Source organism: Nycticebus coucang, chromosome 1, assembly GCF_027406575.1.
Source record: "Nycticebus coucang isolate mNycCou1 chromosome 1, mNycCou1.pri, whole genome shotgun sequence".
NCBI classification, from domain to species: Eukaryota; Metazoa; Chordata; class Mammalia; order Primates; family Lorisidae; genus Nycticebus; species Nycticebus coucang.
The window spans coordinates 182130852-182156251 of NC_069780.1; the positions used below are offsets into that span (position 1 = coordinate 182130852).

At 42.5% G+C, this 25400-nt stretch overlaps 1 protein-coding gene across 1 annotated transcript in view; it reads left to right on the top strand.

Moving 5' to 3' along the window:
- MYO10 (myosin X) overlaps window positions 1-25400 on the top strand; it is a 225647-nt gene that overhangs the window by 194242 nt on the left and 6005 nt on the right. Inside the window, exons 26-38 of the mRNA XM_053592862.1 lie at window positions 521-644; window positions 4719-4962; window positions 11113-11208; window positions 14089-14182; window positions 14922-14977; window positions 16798-16940; window positions 17203-17397; window positions 18439-18596; window positions 20877-21000; window positions 21544-21841; window positions 22794-23001; window positions 23861-23997; window positions 24969-25089. Coding sequence (XP_053448837.1) covers window positions 521-644; window positions 4719-4962; window positions 11113-11208; window positions 14089-14182; window positions 14922-14977; window positions 16798-16940; window positions 17203-17397; window positions 18439-18596; window positions 20877-21000; window positions 21544-21841; window positions 22794-23001; window positions 23861-23997; window positions 24969-25089 — 1998 coding nt within the window. The remainder of the gene's footprint in view (window positions 1-520; window positions 645-4718; window positions 4963-11112; window positions 11209-14088; window positions 14183-14921; window positions 14978-16797; window positions 16941-17202; window positions 17398-18438; window positions 18597-20876; window positions 21001-21543; window positions 21842-22793; window positions 23002-23860; window positions 23998-24968; window positions 25090-25400) is intronic.

Sequence of the window (25400 nt, forward strand, 5' to 3'; positions counted from 1 at the left end):
AGGGTGTGTTGGAGACCTTTTTTTACATTAACTTCACCTTCTATACTTCAAAGGGTCATTTCTTGCACAAAGGGAGGAATTTTTTTTTCAATACCCTCTTTCCACTTTCTCTGTTTATTTATCATTTGTTTACTTTTATTTTTTTCCTGTAGATCATTGCATGTTTTCATGACTTTCAAAGACTTGAACATATTTTTAGCATAGTAATTCAAAAGAGATTAACTCTTGCATTAGTTTGATTGAAATTACAGCTTTGACCAGCAGAGTTAATTTTAGGGTAGGTAGCCTTTGGATTAAAGTACATCTTGTGTTTTACGTATCAGTTCAACAGACCATTTGACCTTAAACATCCGTATTTTGTAATTTTGAACTTCTTTGATTGGCACACTCTGGTGGTGTGGACTGGGAGTACTGAGCATTTTTAGTTTTCTTTTTTTGATGGTGATTTATGCCGGGTGTTTTGGTTGCTTGCTTTCTGTCCTTTTTGCTCACCACTGATTCTTGCTGTCTCTTTGTCCAGTTTGAAGACAGTGAAGAGGACTTTGATTCGAGGTTCGATACGGACGATGAGCTTTCTTACCGGCGCGACTCTGTGTACAGCTGTGTCACGCTGCCGTACTTCCACAGCTTTCTGTTCATGAAAGGTTTGACTGCCGCCACCACAGAGCCCGGGTCAGACTGAGCTGAGTGACAGGGACTGGGACAGCCCCTCCACCCGCCACTCACCTCTGTGTTGGGCCAGTTAGGGGAATGGAGGATGCCATGTCATTCTGGTGGAGTGTGGCTGTAATGTGGGTGGTGTGATGGGTGCACTCGACTCTTAACGCCCCACGATTTGCACATCGGGGGAGGACAAGGCATTGGCAGCCGCTGCCCCCGTTTCAGCCTGTGTCTGTCCTCTCTGCCCCTCCCTGGCTGTCTGTCTGATTTCTTCTTGCCTCTCTTTCTTCTCTTTTGTCCTGTCTTCTCCCCTTCTCCCTTCCTCTTTCTCTTTCACTCTCTCTCACTTTCTCTCTCTCTCTCTCTCACACACACACACAGACACACGTACGTGCTGCTGCTGCTGCTGGAATTAGTGGAGACGCGTTGTAATGACAAGCTGCCTTGTCCTCTCCTGCAGAGGCATTAGAGAACCTAGGAGGAGATGCCAGACGTGGGGAGAAAGTAAAGATCTGACCCAGGGCCACCGCTTGCTACACCTTCGTGATGAGAATTTTCATTGTATATTTTAATTGCTATTGAACTTTGCATGTTCTGTGTTCAACCTTAACACTTAGAGACTTTGAGGCATACTCCTTTTGGAAAATTGCAGCAGAACCTGGATAAGTTGACTACCTGACGGGACTGTAACAAACTGGTCTATACACAGAAGTGGTCAACACAAGGAACTTCCACCGAGTACATGTGGTGATGTCCGGTCTATGAAAACTAGGTCAACTTAGGGAAGTGGTCAGGGTAGGGAGGTGGTCAGCTATGGAGCATCTACTGTATTTAATTAGGACCCTGTACTCATTCCCTATTCATCTGCTTGACTCTGACTCCTAACTCAGCGACACGAATCGTAAGAAATCGTAATCATCACCAGTGTTCAGCAGGAGTTTTACGTGGATGGTCAGAAGAAGGATCATTTTTTTTTTCCTTGCATGGCCCTTGACTGGATGTGGGAAGAGTCAAGAATGTGGGTATAGGACAGGGGTACAGGACCCTTCATCCCCAGCTCTCCTTTTCCTGCCTTCTAACATTTTCAAGTTTTTAAATTTTTTCACAGTTTTTCTTCTCCACTCCTTTCTACTGCTATCTTTCTTCATTCAAATTCTTTTCCTTCTCTCTCTTCCACCTGCAGTGAAAACCCTTTTTATTCTGTGTTTCCTTTCCCCGTTTCTTCTGTTTCTTTGCCTCTCTCTTCTATTAGCTTATTTATCTTTTTCCATTTGTCTTTCTTTTGTTGTCCTTAATATTCTTTTCTGTTCTTCTTCACCTGTAAGTTTTGTGTTTGTTTGATTTCTTTTTTGTTACATCAGCTCCTATTCTAAAACATAGCTCCAATGACTTTAATTATTAGTCACTTGCAGGGTTCTACCATTCTCGGCCTTGGGTCTCCAAGATATACATGAAATCCCTCCCAGGTCTGATGTGGGGGAGACTTTTCTATTGTCCAAAACCACTGGTTGTGCAGATTTTTATAGGAGTATTGGAATGATAAAAATTGAGGAAATTCAGCCAAGTGACAAAGCCAGCTTTGTGATACCTGACCAGGGGAAAAATGTCATCAGGACCTAATGATCTGATAAGTATTTTAATGTCTAATCACAGTGTTGTAAGACTTCCTCAAACATTTCTCAGCTAGAAGTTATTTGAACTGTTTTTTATTATTAACAGATTTCCCCTTCTCCAGTTAATTTTTAGTGCCTGAAGTTTGCTTTAATGCCTCAGGCCTCTAGTCCCAGCTTGTCAGGAGGCTGAAGTGGGAGGATCACTTGAGCAGTTTGAGACCAACCTTGTCTCTAAAAATAAAATAAAGTTTCTTTAAACATTACTGCTGTTTATAATGTATGACATTGATTTATTACATAGTTGTATAATTAAAACAAGTAGAATTAGGAAAAAAGTAAAGATATGTTCAAAGCCTTAAAATCAGAGTTCAAAAAAGTGAGATGAGTTCTTGGCATCTCTTAATAAAATAAATGATTGTATAAATCCAGCACCATTTAATCATCAAAAGATTTTAATTTTTATTTTTTAGACTGAGTCTAGCCCTGTCGCTTCAGCCTAGTGCCATGGCATCAGCCTGGCTCACATCAACCTCAACCTCTGGGCTCAAGAGATCCTCCTGCATCAGTCTCCCAAGTAGCTGGGACTAAAGGTGCCCACCACAACACCTGGCTAATTTTCCTATTTTTTTAGTGGAGTCAAACTGGTCTCAAACTCCTGAGGTCAAGAAATCCTCTCACTTTGGCCTTCTAGAGTACTAGGATTATAGGTGTGAGCCACCATGCCCAGCCAACAAGATTTTTAATAAAGTAGAGCTAAATATTTTCAAAGAAACCAAGGAAAATGAAAATCCAATCACCAGCTTATAATTTATGGGCATAAATGTGTTACTCCAGCCAAGTAGCCTACACTAAAGGTGTTTCCAATTAGGAAATTAAATAGCACTGATCAGATTCTCTAAATGATAAAGTGTCAAGAGAGCATCCGGAATTGTAGAGGAAGGCCTGGCAGGGAATGCTATTAATAACAGATCAGCAGGTGCCTGTGGCTCAAGGAGTAGAGCGCTGGTCCCATATGCCGGAGGTGGCGGGTTCAAACCCAGCCCTGGCCAAATACCACAAAAAAAAACAAAAACAAATAACAGATCAGCAGCAGGTTAAATAAACCATCCATGAGGGCTATCATGATGACCGTTCTAATCTTTGAAACAACTGTGAATAATCATCATCATTTAAAAAATGATAAGATAATAGAATCATTTTGCACTGCGTTTTCCTCTGGACTTGTTTTAAGAAACCCAGATTAAAGTCACAAATCAAAAAACTAGTAATGTTTCATTCTGGCAGTGCTTGGCAAGTTTGCCGGAAATAGCTCTGAGATTTGGCACAATCACCAGCATTGTGTCAGGCAGGTAGCAGGGAATGCTGTAGATACAGACAGAATCGTCTATATCATTCAGCAAACCAAGTACACTATCTGTCCTCTGCATATTGGAGGCAAATCAGCGGTGTCGTGACTTCACTTGTTCCAAAGTAAGGCTTAGATTTATAATAGTTGAAGTCATCCTTGAAGAAATGATCTGAAAAGGTCTGCTTTAAATTTATTTTCCAATCTATAAAAGGAAAGCATTTTGTTAATGCTAAGTTTAAATATTCATGTTAAAGTGTTCCTTATTTTTTTTTAAGTGGTTGATCAAAAAAATAACGTGGACAGTTTTCTAGTAAGAACAGATTTTTGAATGATGGTGTGGTGGAAAGGTGTCCCTTTTGAGCACCCTTGGGGAATCTAAAATACTAAGATAAAATTGTCTTGCTGGAAGAGCACAGAAATATTTTTTATCCAGTAAAATTTTTTTCCATTAAATAAATTGCAGCTACATTTTCTGTTTGTTTATCCAATCATAATGTAGCTTAGACTCTTGATTTTTTTTCATAGTTTCAATCTAATACTTTAATACCTGTAAACCATTTTCAGATGATGATGTTTTTCATTTAAAAGATGTTTTTATCCAAAAAGCCATGCTTTCTTTTCCTGTTTAAGTTACACTTTATTGCGAAACTCTAAAATCACCGATAATTCTTGTTCCCACATTGATCAAATAAGGAAGGGAACATAAACTTTGACAGCATTTTAAAATCATTTCCCCTCTCTGGGGCCTTTGAAGGTAAGCCTAGTCCGTGGAAATCACTGATTCATTACTAGGTTAAGAAGGTCCCTTCACTACTTGCCTTCTTATTAGCTTCTCACAAAAATTTGTCAGCTAAGTGAGTAGGAACTGCTTTGGTCATAAGGAAGGGACAATATTCCTCTGCAATCAGCGAAGTTGGTATGATTATCTGTTTAGTGCACCCCTGAATATGAGCTGGGGTGCATCCCTCACCGAGGCGGGTCTTTGAGTATGCGTCAGCTGGGGAAAGGTAAAGATAGTCCACACCTTCAGACCTACAGTAGATGTTCCTTGACTGACCTGTCTTAAACCTCTCTTTACCCACCCTTGCGGAGAACAGGTGGCCTCATGAACTCTTGGAAGCGCCGCTGGTGCGTTCTCAAGGATGAAACCTTCTTGTGGTTCCGCTCCAAGCAAGAGGCCCTCAAGCAAGGATGGCTGCACAAGAAAGGCGGAGGCTCCTCCACACTGTCCAGGAGAAACTGGAAGAGGCGCTGGTTTGTCCTCCGCCAGTCCAAGCTGATGTACTTTGAAAACGACAGCGAGGAGAAGCTCAAGGGCACCTTAGAAGTGCGGACGGCCAAGTACGTTGCTGCTGCCCGGATGTGGCCTCCGTGGGTGGTGCTCTGGGTGGCTTGATCATTATGCCGGTGGTCACAAGATACACTGTGCAAGTTCCTTACGGCAGCAACCTGGGGGAGGCGTATTCAGTGAGTCCTGGTAATTCAGCTCAGTAGGTTGAATTATTAGGGAACTGGGAAGCAAAACTTAGTCTGTGAGTAATTTGACTTTTGTGATTATACTCAGACATGTGGCTGTCATTTGGAAGATGGCCAGTTGGACTTAGAAGTTGCCTACAGGGAATGGAGTTGTGTGTGTGTAGGAAGAATGGCTGAGAGTCTTTTTCTAGGTTAACATATCACTTTCAATTCCTCGCCACGGAGAAATTAGCTAAATTGGAAGCAGACTGACAGTTGGAGGTGTTTTTGAAACAAATCATTTGTCTTCTACCAATGTTAAATATAGTAGCCACACTCCCATTCCCAGCAATGAGAGGAACGGGGCTGGTCTTGGAATCTGACACATCCCCTTTTCTGCCGCTAAAACCAGAGCTTTGGACTATCGAGGGCCTTCGTGTTGTTGAAAACTAAGTGATGTTTTCAGAAAATGGTTAGAGTTAGGAGTATCTGGGGGGGTTTTGGCAACCAAAGACTAAGCCTGAAAACTTGTTTGGAGGATAACCTGTAGCCATATTCCATTCAAAACCGAGTGACCACTAAAGTTTAGAAAACTGGTAAAATAAGTTTTGAGATACCTGAAGTCATGAGACTTAAAAGTCTAGTGTTTCTAATCAGCCAACATCAGCAACTTCAGAAAATTTTTCATGGGAAATGAGGAGGGGAGTGTCTTTTACAAGGTCTGACAATTAAGTTCATGAACGAATCCTAGAAAAAGTGCTACATACCTCCTTGATGAACATCACTACAGTCACCTTCAACGTCCTTCCTTTGGGAAGCCATGCACCAACGCCAGCACCTAGTCCACACTTCAAAGGAATTTTGGAACTCTTTTTCTGCAGTGGCCATGAGAGATGGCATCATATGAAGGTCTGACTTCATACTTGCCGCCGTGCACTAATTGGCGGCACTGTACAAGCAGCTCAGTAAAGGTTCATGACCTTGTTGTACCAGTGTGTCACAGTTGTGTACCTGACAACGTGCCGTGGTGTCTTGCTGAGTGATGTTGATTATTGTTATGTTTCGTGTGATGACGGCTCTGATGGCCATTCCTGAAAAAGTTCCAAAATTGCTTTGAAGGATGGTCTAGGTCAGTGGTTCTTAACCTGTGGGTCACAACCTCTTTGGGAGTTGAACGACCCTTTCACAGCGGTTACCTAAATACATCCTGCACATCAGATATTTACATTACGATTCATAACAGTAGCAAAATTACAGTTATGAAATAGAAACGAAAATAATTTTATGGTTGGGGGTCACCCCAATAAGAATTAACTGTAGCAAAGGGTTGTGGCATTAGGAAGGTTGAGAACCACTGGTCCAGGTGCTGGTGTGAGTGCATAGCTTCCCAAGGGGAGTTACTTCAAAGGTGACTGTAGTGATAAGTGGAAGTTTTCAATAGTGAGATATGTAGCATGTTTTCTAGAATGAGTTTGTGAACTTAATTTTCATACCTCCCATGTATTTGATTTTAGGTTCTAATCGTATCTCTGCAGATAGGAGATGTGGGACTTTTTCAGGCTCCCCTTTGGGATTTGTTTGGCACAGGCTTGGGTTTGTGGGGATTCAGGTCCAGATCCCACAGCAGCTCCTGTTCCCAGCCTCGCGCAGCTCTGCTGCCTCCTGCCATTTTCTCTCAGCCCACATTCCATCTTTATTCATCCCATAAAAGGGGCCGCCCGTACCATCAGGCCAGCAGGTGAGTTGGTACTGATACCGGTACTGATGTCTTTTTCTTTTGCAACTCATTTTTGTGTTCTGCATGGTAAAGCTCTTTTCTTCAGGTCCTTTGTCAAAATTTCACCGTGTTATAGAAACATTAGCTCCTATTCCACCTCTGCTGTCACCTGCTCTGAAACAGGAACAATGACTCTTAAGTTTTTCCCATTAAGATCTTTTTTTCCATTTCTTATTTTGAAGCATTGTATTACAAAAACCTTCAATCATGTACAAGGGGAGGTAGAAGAATAAAACAAAACCCACGTCCTCATTTCACACCTTTCAGATGCCATCCACCCATGGCCAAGGGTATGGCATCCTCTGTCCCATCCAGCATGGTCCTGTGACAACCTGCCCTGTTTTACAGCAAGCCTCTGACATCATGTAATTTCATCTGTAAACATGTTAGTATTTATTTAAAGATTCTTTTTAATACATAATCACAATATCATCATCACCTTTAAAAGTAGTAATTTCTAGATTCACCCATGCTCCAATAATTTGCCTGATAAATGGAGGTGTTGGTGTCTTGGTCGATGAGGGTTGGTTTGATAGTTTCTTTATTCAGGAATCCAAAAGAGGATTTAGCAACTGATTTTCAGATACTCAAGTCTCTTTTAGTTTATAGATAACCCCTGCATCTTTCCTTTTACTAGCTGTCTGTAGTTGAAGGTGCTGGCTTCTTTGTCAGTGGTTTCGAGACTTCACTGATCACATATCAGTGCGTGGTTTAACATGTTTCTTTTCCTCATTTATTTCAAGTTTTCTTTCTGCATCAGTGTGCTTCTTAGGTGGTGGTGTCTGTTTCTACAGGAAGGCTTAGAATAGCCGGTTGTCACTCTTACAATATTATCGGTATTTTTGATAATCGCCTAGATGTGTTAATTCCCTAGGAGTTGGGAAACTAATTTTTTTTTTTTTTTTAATCTATGGGCGAGAATATTTCTAGAAAGAGAACCTTTCTTAATCCTGAGGTCCAGTTTGTATAGGAAAGGCAAGATAAACGCTTGATTTTTTGTGTTTTCCACACAGTTACTAGAACAGTGAATGGATTCTCTTGTATACTCCAGTGTCAACAACTTGGGGTTTCTTTAATCATTTTTTAAAATTGGTATATGATGCACATATTTTGAGGGAATATGTGATCATTTAATACAGTTTTATAATTTGTAAAGATAAAATTAGTGTAATTAGGATATCTATCATCTTAAATATTTCTCTTCCTGCTAGAAACATTCACGTTATTCTTTTATAGCTATTTTGAAAAATATATAGATCAGTGTTTTTCAACCTTTTTTTATCTCCTAGCACACTTGAACCTGTGGTTTAAATTTCTGTGGCACCATTAAATGTTGATCAAAAAAAGAGTCAGAAAAAAGAATACACTTACTGTACTTTGAAATTCTTTTTTTTTTTTTTTTTTTGTAGAGACAGAGTCTAACTGTACTGCCCTCGGGTAGAGTGCCGTGGCGTCACACGGCTCACAGCAACCTCTAACTCTTGGGCTTACGCGATTCTCTTGCCTCAGCCTCCCGAGCAGCTGGGACTACAGGCTCACACCACAATGCCTGGCTATTTTTCTGTTGCAGTTTGGCCAGGGCTGGGTCCGAACCCGCCACCCTTGGCATATGGGGCCGGCGCCCTACTCACTGAGCCACAGGCACCACCCTGTACTTTGAAATTCTTTTGAAAATAATTTAATTAATGGTCTTTAAAAATTTTTTGTGGCACATCTAAGATCCTCTCACAGCACACCAGTTGAAACTCACTGCTGTAGATTATTGTATAATAATAATAATAATAATCTATACGTAACCATACTGCAAACAATAAATCTCTTACTTCTATCAAACTGTATATTTATACCCATTAATCAACGTTTCCTCATTTCCCACCCCTAATATTTTCTTTTTTTTTAATAGTGGTATTTATTTTTTTATTTTTATTTTTTTGCAGTTTTTGGCCGGGGCTAGCCTTGAACCTGCCACCTCCAGCATATGGGGCCAGCACCTACTCTTTTGAGCCACAGGTGCCGCCCTCCCACCCCTAATATTTTTAATGAATTTTTGTTTTTGTTTTTGTTTTTTTGGAGACAGAGTCTCACTATGTCATCCTCAGTAGAGTGCTGTGGCATCACAGCTCACAGCAACCTCAAACTCTTGGGCTCAAGCGATTCTTTTTCCTCAGCCTTCCAAGTAGCTGGGACTACAGGTACCTGCCATAAGGCCCAGGTATTTTTTTGTTGTAGTTGTCATTGTTGTCTGGTAGGCCCAGGTTAGGTTCGAACCCTCCAGCTCCAGTGTATGTGGCTGGCACCCTAGCTGCTGAGGTAGAAGCACCGAGCCTATTTTTCCAAGTATCATTGGGGAGCTCCTGGATTTTATCAAATGAAAAGAGTTCTTAGGGATGCTCATGTCAGCCCCCTCTTGGCCAGGAGGAGCCTGGTCAGTATTATCTTGGTACTTTTTGATAGCTCCCTTGCTTTCTAATATGACAACATGTTTCTTACCTACCTCCTTTTAAGATTCAGGCTCTATAGACAGATGTCTGGAATGTTTACTTTATTATTTTGAGTTTTGGGATTTGGGGAGGAGTCCTGAGTTAGGGCCCAGCTACATTTGCTGTAGCCCTTACAACATCATTACCCTTCCTTCCCCATGTCAGGGAAGCTGTTTATGAATACAGAGCCCTGGCCCCAACCCCGGGGAGCCCCTGCGGATGTTGCTCAGCGTCTCCCTGGATTCTGTGTGGCCTCTGTGGTTCAGAACCACAGCTGTAAGCTAGGTCAAAAGGCCTCACCCCCTTCTTTTGCACATGTGTATGTAGCTCCCGAGAAGGAAAGTGGCTTGTCCAAGGTGACATGGTGAGGACAGTCTTTGCTGGGGATATTGAGCTGTCCAGGAGGCTTCATTGTCAGACCCAAGGCTTACCCTCCCTCCTTCTGCTCAGAGGTCCACAGACTGCTCTTCCTTGAATTCTGATCTCTATTTTTTTAAGCAAATGTTTTATTTCCTCTCAATATAATATTTATTTTTTCTGGCCGGTTAGGCTGTTTTCGTTTTGTTGCTATAAAATGAATGTTTTGTTATGAATATTTGTACTGTCTCAGTCATCCAAGCAAGCTGACTTCATCCACAAGGCCCTTTTTGATGCAGTACATTATCATCGCTACTGTCATCCTAGCACCGGCCAGTGCTTTACCCTGATTTTGTTCACCCAGTCCTCCAGTTTTATTCCTCTAGTGTTGAGGGAGGGTGGGGATGAGACCAAGGGAGTCGTGTAAACCAAAAACACCTACATCCTTCTCTTCACCCCAAAATCCCTAAAGGAAATAAGATGTTCGTATCAAGTCAGACCCCGGCCAAGGCCTTAAACTGCGATAGAAAGCGGCGGTGAACTAGGGTGAGAGCACATTCCAGACTAGCTCGCCTTTGAGGTTGCCTTCCATTACAAACCGGGGTGGGCTGGCGAGACATAAGAGAATCTGGTCTCTAGGGAAGGCAGTAGAACCCCAGCAAGGAGCCTGGCTCCTCCTTAGAGGGACTGTTCTTTTTTTTTTGCAGTTTTTTTTTTTTTTTTTTTTTTGGCCAGGGCTGGATTTGAACCCGCCACCTCTGGCATATGGGGCCGGTGCCCTACTCCCTTGAGCCACAGGTGCTGCGCAGGACTGTTTTTTTTTTTTTTTTTGCAGTTTTTGGCTGGGGCTGGGTTTGAACCCGCCACCTCCAGCATATGGGGCCAGCGCCCTATTCCTTTGAGCCACAGGCGCTGCCCAGGACTGTTCATTTTTAAAAGAAAAAAAAAAATTGTAGGTTCCATCCTCGCTCAGTACGGTTCCAGGATGCCCTACTTCCCATGGGCACCAAAATCCTTGGTGTCCCAAATTCCTGATAAAATGTGGCATGGTAATTGCATATATGACCCGTGCATATTCTCCCACATATTAAATCATCTTTGGATTACTTAAAATACCTGTGTGCTGTAAATGCCACGTGGATAATTGTTATATAGTATTGTGCTTTAACTTGTAGATTTTTTTTTTTATTATTTACTTTATTGTCATTGTTGTTTGGCAGGCCCAGGTTAGGTTCGAACCCACTGCTGGTTGAGTCCACAGATGCAGAACCCACAAATGCTGGACTCAGGAGGCCGACTAGATACAGTTTCTTCAGGAACCGTTTGCAGCTCTGTCTTTAGTTTCATGGCCGCACTTCCTCAGTAATTATTGAGAATTTTCCATGTTCCTGATGTGCATCTGTCTCCTTCACTCCTTTGCAGAGAGATTGTCGACAACACCAGCAAGGAGAATGGGATTGACATCATCATGGCTGATAGGACCTTCCACCTGATCGCGGAGTCTCCGGAAGACGCCAGGTGAGTTCTGGGCTGGGGACTTTGTCCTGCACAGGTGTGAGCATCGTAAAGCACTGTTCGCCCTACCGACTTGAAAAGATTTTCACTGTAAGATGGTTTCTCTGTAAGATGGTTGCCGAACTGAGAGTCGTAAGGGATGTGATGACTCCGGGGAAGTCTTTCCCTTGGCAGATATGTTCAAGTGTAGCACAAGATTCATGCTTTCCAGCCTCAGATGCCACCAGACAGACTGACAGATGCCTTGTTATCTTGGCACAGGCCCTTATTGTCACTAGCAGCAAGTGGAAACTGCGAGGCTACATGGACCTGAAAGCCCACCCTCTGGAAGGTTCTGAGCTTTCAAAGTGGACAGGTTGTATTTGCATAAAGATTCAAAGGTCCGTGAGCATTAACGGGCAGCTGTTAAAATAAATGACAGTGCTCTGGAGGGTTTTAAAGGTGTCAGTAATAAAAAATTCAATAGAAGAGTTATTGCCTGACATAGAACTTACTGTATTTCGGGCAGTATTCTAAATGTTTTGCATATATTGACTCATTTAATTCTCACAACAATCCTGAGGGACAGGAATTATTACCATTATCTGCATTTTGCAGAACAGGAGTCTGGGGTATAGAGAAAGGTATTATAGATGTAATGTAAGCATAATTCAATTGATTGGAGGCATTAAGCCTCTTACATGTTTTTTCCTAAAGAGCTTTAATTTTTTTTTTTTTTTTTTGGCCGGGGCTAGGTTTGAACCCGCCACCTCCGGCATATGGGACCGGCGCCCTACTTCTTAAGCCACAGGCACCGCCCAAGAGCTTTAATTTTTGACTAAGATTAGAGGAAAGTAGGGCCTTTTCTTGGCTGACTAGGAAAGTCTGACTTTTCTGGACATCAGGTTTCCATGTTGGAATGCTGGGGAGATCCAGCACAAAATTAAGGAGGATTGCGTCATCTTCAGGGTGACGCATCCCAAGGTCTCACAGTGGATGTGACACTCTGGAGTGACTATCCCATGCATTCCTGCTGCCTGTGAGTCTGGAGGGTTATGCTCAGGTGTCTGCTCTGAGCAGCCCTACAGAACATCTCCTAGTTTATGAGGGTAACATCCCAACCCTATATCCTTTAATTCTCAGCCCAGAAATCCTTAGAATCTTCTAGTGAGTTCACAGGACCTCTCACTACCCCTTGCCCTTTGAATTTTCTGAGTTGATATAACACCATGGTAGCAACGTTCAGGACGAAAGACACCAGAAAATAATTCTTCCCATGGGAACAAACTAAAACCCTGCTTGGACCCATAAATTCTAACACAAACTGGAAAAACAAGCAAACCTAGAATTACAGCCCATCATTCTGTCTGGGACTCCGGGAGACCACATGTGGTTTTTTGTGGTTTAGGGAATGCCCACAGCTTCTCAGCTGAATTACAGGCCCCGCATTTGGCAGCTGCCCTTTCTGTTTTGCACCATAATGAACCAGCTAAATTTAACATTTGGATATTTCCCCGAGTATGGAACCCATTTTTAAAAATTTCTTTCAGATTCCAAGTAATCCATAATCCAGAAGAAGAAATTTAGAAACTTAAGGGTTTAATCTATACAGATTGAAAATACAACAAAATGTTATGCCTCTGTGTGTGTGACTCTGTGTGGTCTGCATCTTGAATGTATGTATTTTTTACAGTGGTTCATTTGGAATATGTTAAGCTTCATGAAACAATGAATAGAGTCTCATCTTCCAGTTAACCAGAACTGTTAGAGCAAACTTATAATATGTTTCCCTGGCTCTCACTCAGAATCTGTATGTATTGAATATTTTTGAGTTCTTGGTCTTATTTTTCTCCTCCAGAATCACAGGAGATAGATTTTAGTGCTTTGCTGTAAGTAATTTACTCAGCCTACTTTTACCTGTGGATGTTATTTTTGTACTTAAATATCACATTGTATACCACGTACTGTCCCCTGTAGTTGTAATGTGTATGTTTCTTAGGAGCCCCACGGGGGAAGGATGTCTGGTATCTCTTGCATTTGGTACCTCTCACGTTTTGGGGTTGCTGACTTCTGTCAAGTAGCTGGGACTACAGGCACCTTCAATCCCATCCTGGGACTGAGTAGAAAAAGAGACATCAAATGGTCGTTCTGAGATGGTAGTCTTACACTGTTCACCTTCTGACTTTGAAATTTACTGTTTTTTATTTTTTAATAACTGATTGTCCCATAGGTTATACATTCTTGATGTAAGTATTTGGGGTAGAACTGTAGATTTCATTATTTACTGCCAATTTCTCAAGGAACTCATCCTCATCATTGAATGTCTATAAAGGTCTATAGGACCTGGAGGGGAAATGTCTTCCTTCAGTGTAAAGGTGGTACATGAGATACTTAAAAGTAGTTTTAGGCAATTTGGCTACTTATTCTAACCTTACTCCTTAGTGGTGTAAACTCACATTCACCCATGGGAATCAGGCAAATTAAAAGCCAAGGAGCCTCTGGGCAAGGTGGCTCATGCCTGTAATCCTGGCACTCTGGGAGGCTGAGGCAGGTGGATTGTGTGAGCTCAGGAGTTCGAGACTAGCCTGAGCAAGAGCGAGACCCCCATATCTACCTAAAAAAATAGAAAACTAGCCAGGCATCAGGGGTGCCTGTAGTCCCAGCTACTTAGGAGGCTAAGGCAAAAGGATTACTCGAGCCCAAGAGTTTGATGTTGCTGTGAGCTGTGATGACAGCACAGCACTCTACCCAGGGTAACAGGATGAGACTCTGTCTAGATAAATAAATAAAACCAGAGGAGCCCAGCGGAGATGTCATTTCATAGGGAACATGGAGAAGGACGTCACCACTGTTCTGCAGTGCAGAGGTCGGCTACTCCTTACACTTGCTCTCTCTTCCCCACAGCCAGTGGTTCAGCGTGCTGAGCCAGGTCCATGCCTCCACGGACCAGGAGATCCGGGAGATGCACCATGAGCAGGCAAACCCCCAGAACGCCGTGGTGCGTGAGCATGGCTGGGGCCCTACGGGGGCGACGGCCGGAGAACTGGGACAGCAAGGAGGATGGGACTGGGGATTTCCCAATGATCTTTTTTTACTAAGTAAAAATATAATAAAAATTATGAAAAAGACAATAAATTATCAAAGGTTAAAGTAGGTATCCTTGGCAATTCTCCTACCTCAAACCTTTAAAAGAAAAAAAATCCCAGTTTCTATGAAGTCATGGAAGTACATTATACTTTTTCTTAAAAATACTTGGTGAATTCCCAATTGTATATATTCTACCTTTATCCAAAAGGCATGTACAAAGTCATTATCCAAAAGGCATCTACAAAGTCATGAAGCTCTGTTTTTAACTTTTATTTCCTTATCAGAAAAATTTAAATAATATTTCTTAGCAGAATAAATGTGAAAACCTAATGAAACGTCACAATATACATCAGAAAATTTGCACTATTGAAAGAAATTCATCAATACCCTTCCCTGAAGATGTTTTAGAAACAAGAGGAATGATTCATTCATAATTTTTCAATAGATAAGCTGTGAATTCTGCCCTGTCTGGAGTCTGTTTGTATTCACTAAATGAAGGGAACCTTTTGCAGTTAACTGTTATTTTGCAGTTAACTGTAAAAGGAAGGCCCCTATTTTGTTTTTGCTTGGAGTTGTAAGCTGGGCTATCTCTGTAGTGTGCCCCTTACTTCAGTGGTGCTCTCATTCAGTCTACCTTTTGTGTCTCACAGGGTACTTTGGATGTGGGGCTAATTGATTCCGTGTGTGCGTCCGACAGCCCGGATAGGTAAGCTCAGATGTGGCTTTTCACAAAGGTGATTAAGTACCTGCTCATCCCCACAGGTCTCTGTGCTGCTGGGCAGCTATCCTCCTCACTGGGCTGTGAGGTCCCCTGGCTGCGTGTCCCCACCTCGTCAGCCCCAGCAATCCGAAGTCCTCCTGCTTAGCGCCTAATTTTATATCACCCAGAAGTCTTCCTCTCTGTGTATCTTTGGAGTGCTGGGGGGAAACAATGAAAACTTAATTTATTTTTTTTAAAAAACACACATAAAAGTGATACTTCATTTGGATACAGAGACAAACTAAGGAATCATAGGGGAAGAAAATGCCTGTTTAGGAAAATAGTATTGCAGGGTTAGAGAGGGAGTCCCCCTTTCTGAACTTAATAATGAACTTGAAAATGATGTTGATGATAATGTATATGCAGACTATTAATAAGTAAGTCAAACCACTAACAGGCATTTCCCTTGACATTTCTCTGTGCCCTTAAAATAGCACATCATGGGAGGGCTTTGTTCTTGGAGGGCAAATTGTCTTCAGGAATGGTCTAAGAGTCTTTGTTCCCAACAAGCTCTGTCCCTGTTATTTCTTTTTCTTTCGCTGCTTGTAAATTCTCTTTCTGGCCTGCAGTGGACTTTGAGAAAAGTTGCTTACCCCCCAGAGTAAGAACCAAAATTTACTTCTGCCCTCAGTAAGATAGAGGGTAGTGAGCGTGTTGACATTGACAACAAAAAAATAGTGCCTGCTTGGTGGGATGAAGAATTCCGAGGTCTCCATCACTCTGCAATTGGCAAAGGCTCTTCGGAACCCTGGATCCTTCTTCTAATGGTCACCCTGCACCGTCTTGCACCTGGCTTGGAAATCTTTAACATTAATCTCAATAAGCAAGTCCCAGATTCTTGACGTTTTGGTGTGTTGAGTTCCTACCTTGTTTTCCTGACTTCTTCCTCCCACCATCCTTCACTCCTCCAGGCTAGGCATGTGATGGTCCATGCTTAAAATTTTCTCTCATCCTCAACTGCCCATCTTTCCCCCTTCCCAACTATGAAAAAAATCTTTTTTTTTTTTTAAACAATTTTTAAGGGACACCTCAAGTCCTTTCCCTGCCTCCTATGGTCTATTTCTTCCTTTTCTTGAACTTTTGTAGCATTTAACTACAGTGACTATTCGAAAACTTGCAAGAAAAGTTCATATTCACTAGTTTAAGTGGTTGGATAGAGGAATTAGTGTGTGCAAGGGCCCATGAGAGGTTCAGTCCTTGCCAGACAAAAACAAGTGAGGGAGAGAGTAAATTTCCATTATCCAGTCATCCATGGCTGGGAAATGTACCCCTGGTAGATGGCTTTGGAAACAGGCACCCAGGTGGCTTCTTCACATGGGGCATCATCTGCTGTTTAAGATGTTCCACCTATTTACAGATCCTCTTTTATTGCTTGTGTCAGACATTTCATAACCAACCCACAGAAATAATATCCAAGGTGGAAAGAAATTGACTTTGGAGAAGCATCAAGAAAAATTTTCCCCTGTGGTCACCTTATTTAGCCTTCCGGGAACTGAGTTTCATCTGGAAAGTTTTGCAAGAAGAAATGTTTTCCTTTCCAGGACCTTCAGGATGAATGTGTTGCTCCAAGTTTAAAGGTTAACGATGCATAAAATAAATCCTGCAGAAATGAGCAAGCTTTGCCTTAATATAAAATACAAATAGCATAGCAGTGTGTGTCCCCGTGACCCGTGAGCCAGGAAAAAAGCACTTAGGCTTGGTTCAAACAGAGGAGATGCTAACGGTAGAGCTAAGAAGCTTTGCTTCCTTCCCGCCTTGTCACTCAGACCCAATTCGTTCGTGATCATCACGGCCAACCGGGTGCTGCACTGCAACGCCGACACTCCAGAGGAGATGCACCATTGGATCACACTGCTGCAGAGGTCCAAGGGGGACACCAGGGTGGAAGGCCAGGAGTTCATAGTGAGAGGTGACTACCTGCGATGCTCCCTCCGTGTTTTTATGAAGTCTTATTTTCATTTGCATAGACATTGGCAAGATTTTTTATTTTGGTCAGTTTTTCAAAGTCTTTTGGACTTTCGCCATTTCATTATCAGATAAGAAATGATGGTAGCCGTCTTCTGGCAAATAGGTAGAAACAGAGCCCATCTGTAAGCATGATGCAGGTGGTTGTGTGGCGTTTGGGGTTTCTCTTCCTGCTTTTTGATCTACACTGTGATTTCCCTTTCCAGGATGGTTGCACAAAGAAGTGAAGAACAGCCCGAAGATGTCTTCACTGAAGCTGAAGAAACGGTGGTTTGTACTGACACACAATTCCCTGGATTACTACAAGAGCTCAGAGAAGAACGCCGTGAAACTGGGCACCCTGGTCCTCAACAGCCTCTGCTCGGTTGTCCCCCCAGACGAGAAGATATTTAAGGAGACAGGTAACCAGGCCGTGTGCTTGGGACCAGCCCCAAACTTTGAGCATCAGGTCTTAAAAGGTCTGGGCTTGTTTGAGCAAAGGAATAAGTGTCCCACCCACTGAGCATGCACACTTTATTTGCTCCCAAAAGAAGCCCTTTTCTTGTTGATTTATCTTCTGTCTGTGGTTAGTTGTATGACATTAAGTATAGTAGAGAGATCGTAATCTATGGAGTCGTAAAAACAGTGTTACAAGGACAAGAACAGACTCAGATCATCCTGCAGGAAGCTTTGTTTTTACATACCTGTGCTTTTTGTTACTGTTATTTTCGCCATTATACGATGAGGGTCATATGCAATCCCCAGCGGGTAAATCCTGACTGTCAGTGAACTTAGCCTGGTAGCATAAAAAGCAGACATTGAGCTTAGGGGGGGTTTAGTTTATAGAATTACAAACGTGTTTCTGGAAGATTGTTTATTTTGATTTGTATTGCTAGTTGTGTGTGTGTGTGTGTGTGTGTGTGTGTGTGTGTTTAATAGCATAGTTGCTTCATTCCTGTCAGGTTTGGGTGGTGGTTGGGACAGCCTGTCTCAGAGCACACACACCACCTAGCCTAAGTGTTTTCTTCCAAAGAGACAGACTAAGAAAAGAAAAGGAAGGGGAAGTAAGAAGCAAAGTGAGAAATCTGAAGGAAGCCTTTTCTCTCTTGTTCTAGAGCCCAGAAAGAGACACTAGCTTACACCAATTTTTTTTCATAGCAGAAGTGACAAATTACCTTTCTATACTTAATTCTGGATTTATTGTAGAAAGAATTGTCTTCCCCTCTCAGCTACAAACTCCACAGTGCAAGGGACCCCTGTTTTTTGTTCATCCCTGGAAGCTCAATGCAGGGCAGGCACGTGTCAGAATTCAGAACATTTTTGTTATTGAACAATTACTTTAAAGGGATGAAGGGCAGACACAGCATAGGCTTCTCATGATGCTGAGCTTCTGGGACTCTGGCATGAGAGCATCCCCTTGGCCCCCCGAGGTCAAGGTTGATGTGTGTGTGCCACTGTTGCAGGTTACTGGAATGTCACCGTGTACGGGCGCAAACACTGCTACCGGCTCTACACCAAGCTGCTCAACGAGGCCACCAGGTGGTCCAGTGCCATTCAAAACGTGACCGACACCAAGGCCCCGATTGACACCCCCACCCAGCAGCTGATTCAAGACATCAAGGTAAGACAAGACGAGACCTCCAGGGTGGCTCTGTGCTCACAGATTCTACCCCGGGAACAACAAGACTTCAATATGAGTCCAGCTTAATTTTTATGCTATAATAAAACTAATTGTTTGGTTAATTTGTTGTTGGGGTGCCTGCTTTTAGGAATCGAACTGAGAGTCTAGGTGAAATTTTGTGCTAAATGTGTTCTGTCTCTGGGGAGGTGTTAGAGGCAGCCCCGCCTACTAGGCTCCATGGGCAGGAGGATGTTGGTCTGCAGGTTGGAGTGTGGGATGCCTCCCTCCCCACCCCATGGGGACGTGGTGTTGGGAACCACCTGCCTTGCCACAGGGTTCCCCCCAGCCCCAGTCGAAGACCTTCTAGGAGTGACCCATAATTCCACTCTTACTGTATGGTTTTGAGACCACACCCGTGAACGCATGTGGAACGGTAGAATACTCATGATTTCTGTCTGGCACCTCCAGACTCCCAGAAGCTCCCAAGCGTCTGGATTGGCATTCATCATGTGAAGCTGTGATTTTCTGTTTAGAAAGTTTTAGTTGCTCAGTAAATGTATATTAAATGAGAGATTGAACGATTAAATGGCAGCCACAAGCAAGGATTCTTGCCCTCATTTTCCAGGAATGAAAATGAAGTGCAGAATATTCTGGTTGTGTTGCTCACATAGCTGGTGCATAGCTGGTCAGGCCCTGGTGCAGATCCAAATCAAGGGAATTATTTGGGCTGCTGTTCCTCCCAAGTTTCCCATGTACATGGCAAAGGACAGAGCTGGGGCTGTGACAGAAGATGCTGGAATGATAGTGAGGCAGGTATTTTACTAGTAGACATTAAAGGAAATTAGCTCATTGGATCCAGGAAGCAACTCTGCTTCTTGAGGTGGGAGAGAGTTTAATATCAGCAGTATGTAATTTCCCATCAAATTCAAGTTGGCCTCCGGATTCCATCATGATGTATTTTCTGGTATTTGGAGCTGGTTTCCAGTAAGCCAGTTGTTCCCTGGTGCTCCAGAGCTTTCCATGGAACCCAGAATGCTGGATACAAATATTTTAATTTTTACCCTTGAAAGATGATTTTTTGAAGCTTTCTTTTAAGAAAGGTATAAAAATATCACATATCAGACAGACTTTGTCTTTAAAGCTATATCTTACCTATTTTTATATTTTTATATTTTATACTTATATTTATATAATTAGAATTGATTTGAATTCATACGTTCAAAGAGTAAATAGGATTTTCTAAATATGAAATAATGCTTGTTAAGAAATGAGTCATGTTGGCCGGGTGCAATGGCTCATACCTGTAATCCTAGAACCCTGGGAGGCTGAGGCAGGTGGATTGCTTGAGCTCATGAGTTCGAGATCAGCCTAAGCAAAAACTGAGACCCCATCTCTACTAAAAATAGAAAGACTGAGGCAAGAGGATCGCTTGAGCCCAAGAGTTGGAGGTTGCTGTGAGCTATGATGCCATGGCACTCTACCCAGGGGGACAGCTTGAGACTCTGTCTCCAAAAATAAAAAGAGAGAGAAATAAGTCAGGTTACCTTAAAGAAGTACATAAAAAATTTCTTAAGTAATTAAAAAAAAATGGGGGCTTTCCAGAGGAAGTTATTGACAAACTTTTATAGTGGAAATGAACTTACCATGGTAGAATGATTCATTGCCTTTCCTCTAACTTTTCTGTTTATTTAAAAGTCTAAAAGTTACTTTGGCTTTTTTATATCCCAGATTAACGTTTTAGGAGCATAAACCCATGGTGAAATTCTTTGAGAGGTTCTCTGAAATTTTGAGGGTGGAAGGGCAGGTAGGTGCATGAAAGAAGAGTCTCCCAAACAACTTAGTCACGTGTGGTCAGGGGTAGAGAGAACACAAGAGGACAATTAAAGAGCTAGCAAAATGCGTGTTTTAAATGAATGAGAGATTGACATGGTTTGGCTACAGGGTTGATGTCTATAAAGAAAACTTTAATTTTTTTAAGCCTTATAATCTCAGGAGGGATTTGTAAGTAACTTAGGAAAATATATGTACACGAAATGAAGTGCACGCACCATAAAAAGAATGTACCTTTGTGGTTTGTTATCAAACACGGATTGTGCGTATCTTTTTGTGCTTGAAGTTACTAATTCTACATTCCTCCACCATCATTCCACCAGGCTTAGGGATGTGAGACTTTTGAAAATATTCATACATAGGAAAATACAGTTGATTTTGTTCATTTTGGTGTCGGTTTTTTAATGGTAAGCTTACCTTCTCTCTTGTAATGGCTCCTGTCTTTTCAAGGAGAACTGCCTGAACGCGGACGTGGTGGAGCAGATTTATAAACGGAACCCAATCCTCCGATACACCCATCACCCCCTGCATTCCCCACTCCTGCCCCTGCCGTACGGGGACATCAATCTCAACTGTGAGTCCACCGCCCCAGGGCCTCCTCTGCAGACTGGGGTTTTGTTCTCCCTGTTAAGTCTTTAGCTCTAACATAGTAGCATTTATTTTAACTCAGTGATTCTCTTTGTCATCATGAATAAAGAGAAAAAGATAAAATAGATTCATTTCTGAAGTAGGGATTTTAGAATATGGTTGTAGTCACACAATATTGATTGTTGTAGTAAAAGAAAGGATTTTAAAAGGAAGTCATCAATGACCATGAACTCAGAGTAGCCTTTACAATATGGAACAACCTAAATAATTTTGCTTTCCAAATATGGAAACTATTTGGCCACAGACTAGTTTCTAAGTAAGCTTTTTATGTAGTAAAAGGTTCAAGTGTATGATGAAACAGGGTCTGCATTTTTAGAGCTTTGTGCAGCTGATTTTAGTGTGTAGGGAATGGTGACACTGTATCATGAAATAGCTATTTTTCCCATTTTTTCTTTCTTTTCATCAACTGCTCGGGTTATACTTTCCCTGAACCCTGTACGTGACTTCTGTGTTTATTCACTTGTCCTAGTACTCAAAGACAAAGGCTACACAACCCTGCAGGATGAAGCCATCAAGATATTCAATTCCCTCCAGCAACTGGAGTCCATGTCCGACCCTATTCCAATAATCCAGGGCATCTTGCAGACAGGGCATGACCTCCGGCCTCTGCGAGATGAGCTTTACTGCCAGCTCATCAAACAGACCAACAAAGTGCCCCACCCCGGCAGCGCGGGCAACCTGTACAGCTGGCAGATCCTGACATGCCTGAGCTGTACCTTCCTGCCAAGCCGGGGCATTCTCAAGTATCTCAAATTTCATCTGAAAAGGTAAAGCATGGGGGAATGTGAGTGAGCTGGGCATGGGTGGGGAGATGGTCTCACTCAGATGAAGAGATTATTGAACAGAAGACACCTCTGGACCAGGTGAGGTGGCTCGTGCCTGTAATCCTAGCACTGTGGGAGGCCAAGGCAAGAGGATTGTTTGAACTCAGAAGTTCAAGACCAGCCTGAACAAGAGCGAGACCCCTGTCTCTACTAACAATAGAAAAATTAGCTGGGCACTGTGGCGGGTGCCTATAGTCCCAGCTATTTGGGAGGCTGAGGCAGAGAAATCTCTTGATCCCAGGAGTCTGAGGATGCTGTGACCTAGCTGATGCCACAGCACTTTAGACAGGCCAACAGAGCAAGACTCTGTCTCACAAGAAAAAAAACAGAAGACACTTTGAATAGGGGCAGGGACCTCCAGCTCCGACTCTTGGGTCACCTGAGTAAGCTTAAGGACATCTTTTTTCCCTTTAAGCCACACAAGGTTATTTCAGGGACCCCAATCCCTTTTAGTGTAACATCTTAATGTGTAGGGCATTGGGCATATTTAATTACCACTACTCTATATAAATCAGGAAAAAAAAAAAAAAAACTTGGATAGGTGTTCCTAATCAAACAGGTGGATATAATCTGGTTCAGATTTTGATTAGCTAGGGAAAGACAATTTTCATTAGCAGATATGAGGCAAATAATTAACAGTGCTGAAGAGGTGAGCTGGCAGTGAAAGTGCCCCCAGTCACACATTAACTCTTTGGGCTTTTTGTTGTTATTATTATTATTTAAACTAAACCTGCACAGACTGAACAGGGCCCTTGCCAGGGAATCACTGGTACTTGCTCTGTTAACCACTGGGGGGCCCAGTGGCTGTGCCAGTCTGCAGAGCTGTGGCACAGCCTGGCTCTCGGCAGCCAGCCCTTCTCAGTCTAGCAAGTAACAGTCAGTGTTTGTCTCCTAGGATACGGGAACAGTTTCCAGGAACCGAAATGGAAAAATATGCCCTCTTCATCTATGAAGCTCTTAAGAAAACCAAATGCAGAGAGTTTGTGCCTTCCCGAGATGAAATAGAAGCTCTGATCCACAGGCAGGAAATGACGTCCACGGTGTATTGCCACGGCGGCGGGTCCTGCAAGATCACCATCAACTCCCACACCACAGCCGGGGAGGTGAGGGTGGCTTCTGCTGCTGGCCCTGTCCGATGCATTACTGCTGACCTGCCCCAGTCAGGAGCTGAGCTTCACTCGACGGGCTGCATGCAGGGTTGTAATTTACATAGTACAGATGCTCAGCAAACAAGGACATGGATGTAACCCACAACCAACCAATACATAGAGAGATAGACATATGTATTAAGATGAGTGGAAACACAAAGTTAAACTCATGCCAAAATATCTAAGACATAATCTTGCTAATTTGAGAAGCACCCAAGTGTCTAGTGGAGATGGCAGACCTGACTCAGGTGTCCCCACTGTGATAAGAGTTTATTGTATTGCTTCTGCGGCTAAGTATTTCTGTTTCCCACAGGAATGAATATCTAGAATGTTGGGTCAGATGCACATATTTTCTCTTTTAAATTTAAATGTATTGCTGTAAATTAATTGGCAAAAAAAAAAAAAAGGTAGTACAATAAAACCCTCCCAAAAGGCTTCTTACGTAGAGGAAATGTCTACTGTTTCTTTGAGTGAGTGCATGAATTTATCAGATAAAAGACAGGACTTCAGTTCTTCATCTACTTTTCCTGCTAATAGGGCCTTACAAGAAATCAGCCCAGTTTCTTCCCCTAGAGATGAGCAAAATACCCTGTGTTCTTGTTTTGGCAAGGAGGAGGTAAGACTAATTTCCAGAGAACAAGGGAAAAACAGAACCTTTGAAATTGTGGGATGACCATGTATGAGCATTTTAAGGGGCCATTTGGAGTTGAGACTTGTGTCAGCAGCTCCCTCCAGGTTCTGATGAAGGCACGTTCTAGAACCAAGGTGGGGACCACAGCCCGTGGGGCTGAACCCCCCTTGCTGTGTCTTCCAGGTGGTGGAGAAGCTGATCAGAGGCCTTGCCATGGAGGACAGTAGGAACATGTTTGCCTTGTTTGAGTACAATGGACACGTCGACAAAGCCATTGAAAGCCGAACCATCGTAGCTGATGTTTTAGCAAAGTTTGAAAAGTAAGTTCCTTTTCCCTAACAGCGCCAGAAAAGTAAGTAAGAGAAATTAAGAGCAAGGTTGAGGGTATGAACTTCTGTGGCATTTTTGGTGTCATCGTATGTTGGAGTTTTATTTTACCTGTGTTGAAGCATATTTAATGCTAGCATTTCTCTCTGCTAGCAGTTTTTCTTGATTCCTAAGGTTACGGTCTCATGATTTAACTCACAGTGCTCCTTTATTCCCGTTCTTTCTCTCAGTCTCCTATTGTACTCATTATCTTGAAAGTCTTAATTTTTATGTTTCCACTTGGCATTAGCTTTGAAATTGGGCTAATAGACTCAAGCCAATTTATAAACTCTTCAAATACAATATTCGATCTATGGTACCATATCCCTTATGTAGCACAAAAGATGTTCCCCCTTGGTATAAATACAGTCTCCATACAATGGATATTCACGTCAATATTACAAACGTTATTTTAATTTATTTGAGGCTTATAAAGGAAATAAGAAATAGGCTTCTCTTTTTAATTATATAGATTCAGCATAATGGTTAGCTAGTACTAGTTAGACTGGGGGCCCTCAGAAAATACTGGTTAGCACAGTATTTAACACATCTATGGCCACGTGAGTTATATTTAACTCATACTAGTTTTGAGCTCAGGGCCTCGTGAGGCATGTATAACTCACATATCTCTTAACCTAATAAAACATCATGGCCCCAAGAGGAAAAAAATTTATTTTAGTGTGGCTATCAGTGTGTTAACTGAAAGCTGCATGTTTATTTTCTTCCAGACAGATGAGGATGAAAGGGTGTTTTTCACCACTTGTTAGGTCAGATCACCGAGGCATTCCGATAAGCCTTCCTCTTCTCGCTCTGTCTCCCCCCCCCCCCAACTGTCAGCCTGGAGTCTGTGTCCTTAGAGAGAATGTGCCATAGAGAGCTCCTCTCTGGCTTTGCTCTCTGAGTCTGTCCTGACTTCCGTCTGTAGGCTGGCGGCCACATCAGAGGCAGGGGATCTGCCGTGGAAATTCTACTTCAAACTTTACTGCTTCCTGGACACAGACAACGTGCCAAAAGACAGCGTAGAATTCGCTTTCATGTTTGAACAGGTAAAAGGAACTGTTAGAAACAGATTTCTTTGCTGTCCAAAGAAAGTGAAACCTATTAACACACCTTACAAATTACCAGCCAGCCCTTAGATATCAGGAGTGGCTTTAGAAGTCCCAGCAGAAATGAGGCCGCTGCTCTTTTGTTCTTTTGGAGAATGAAACTTCCACACATTTCATGTGAACTTCCATGCTTAGGAACTTTGTAATTGGTGGGAGAGAGACCTAAGGAATATAATACATGACCAGGGTCGGGTAGTATCTATGTGGTGAAGGGGGGCGAGGGTGCAGTTTTCAACAGAGCAGTCAGGGAA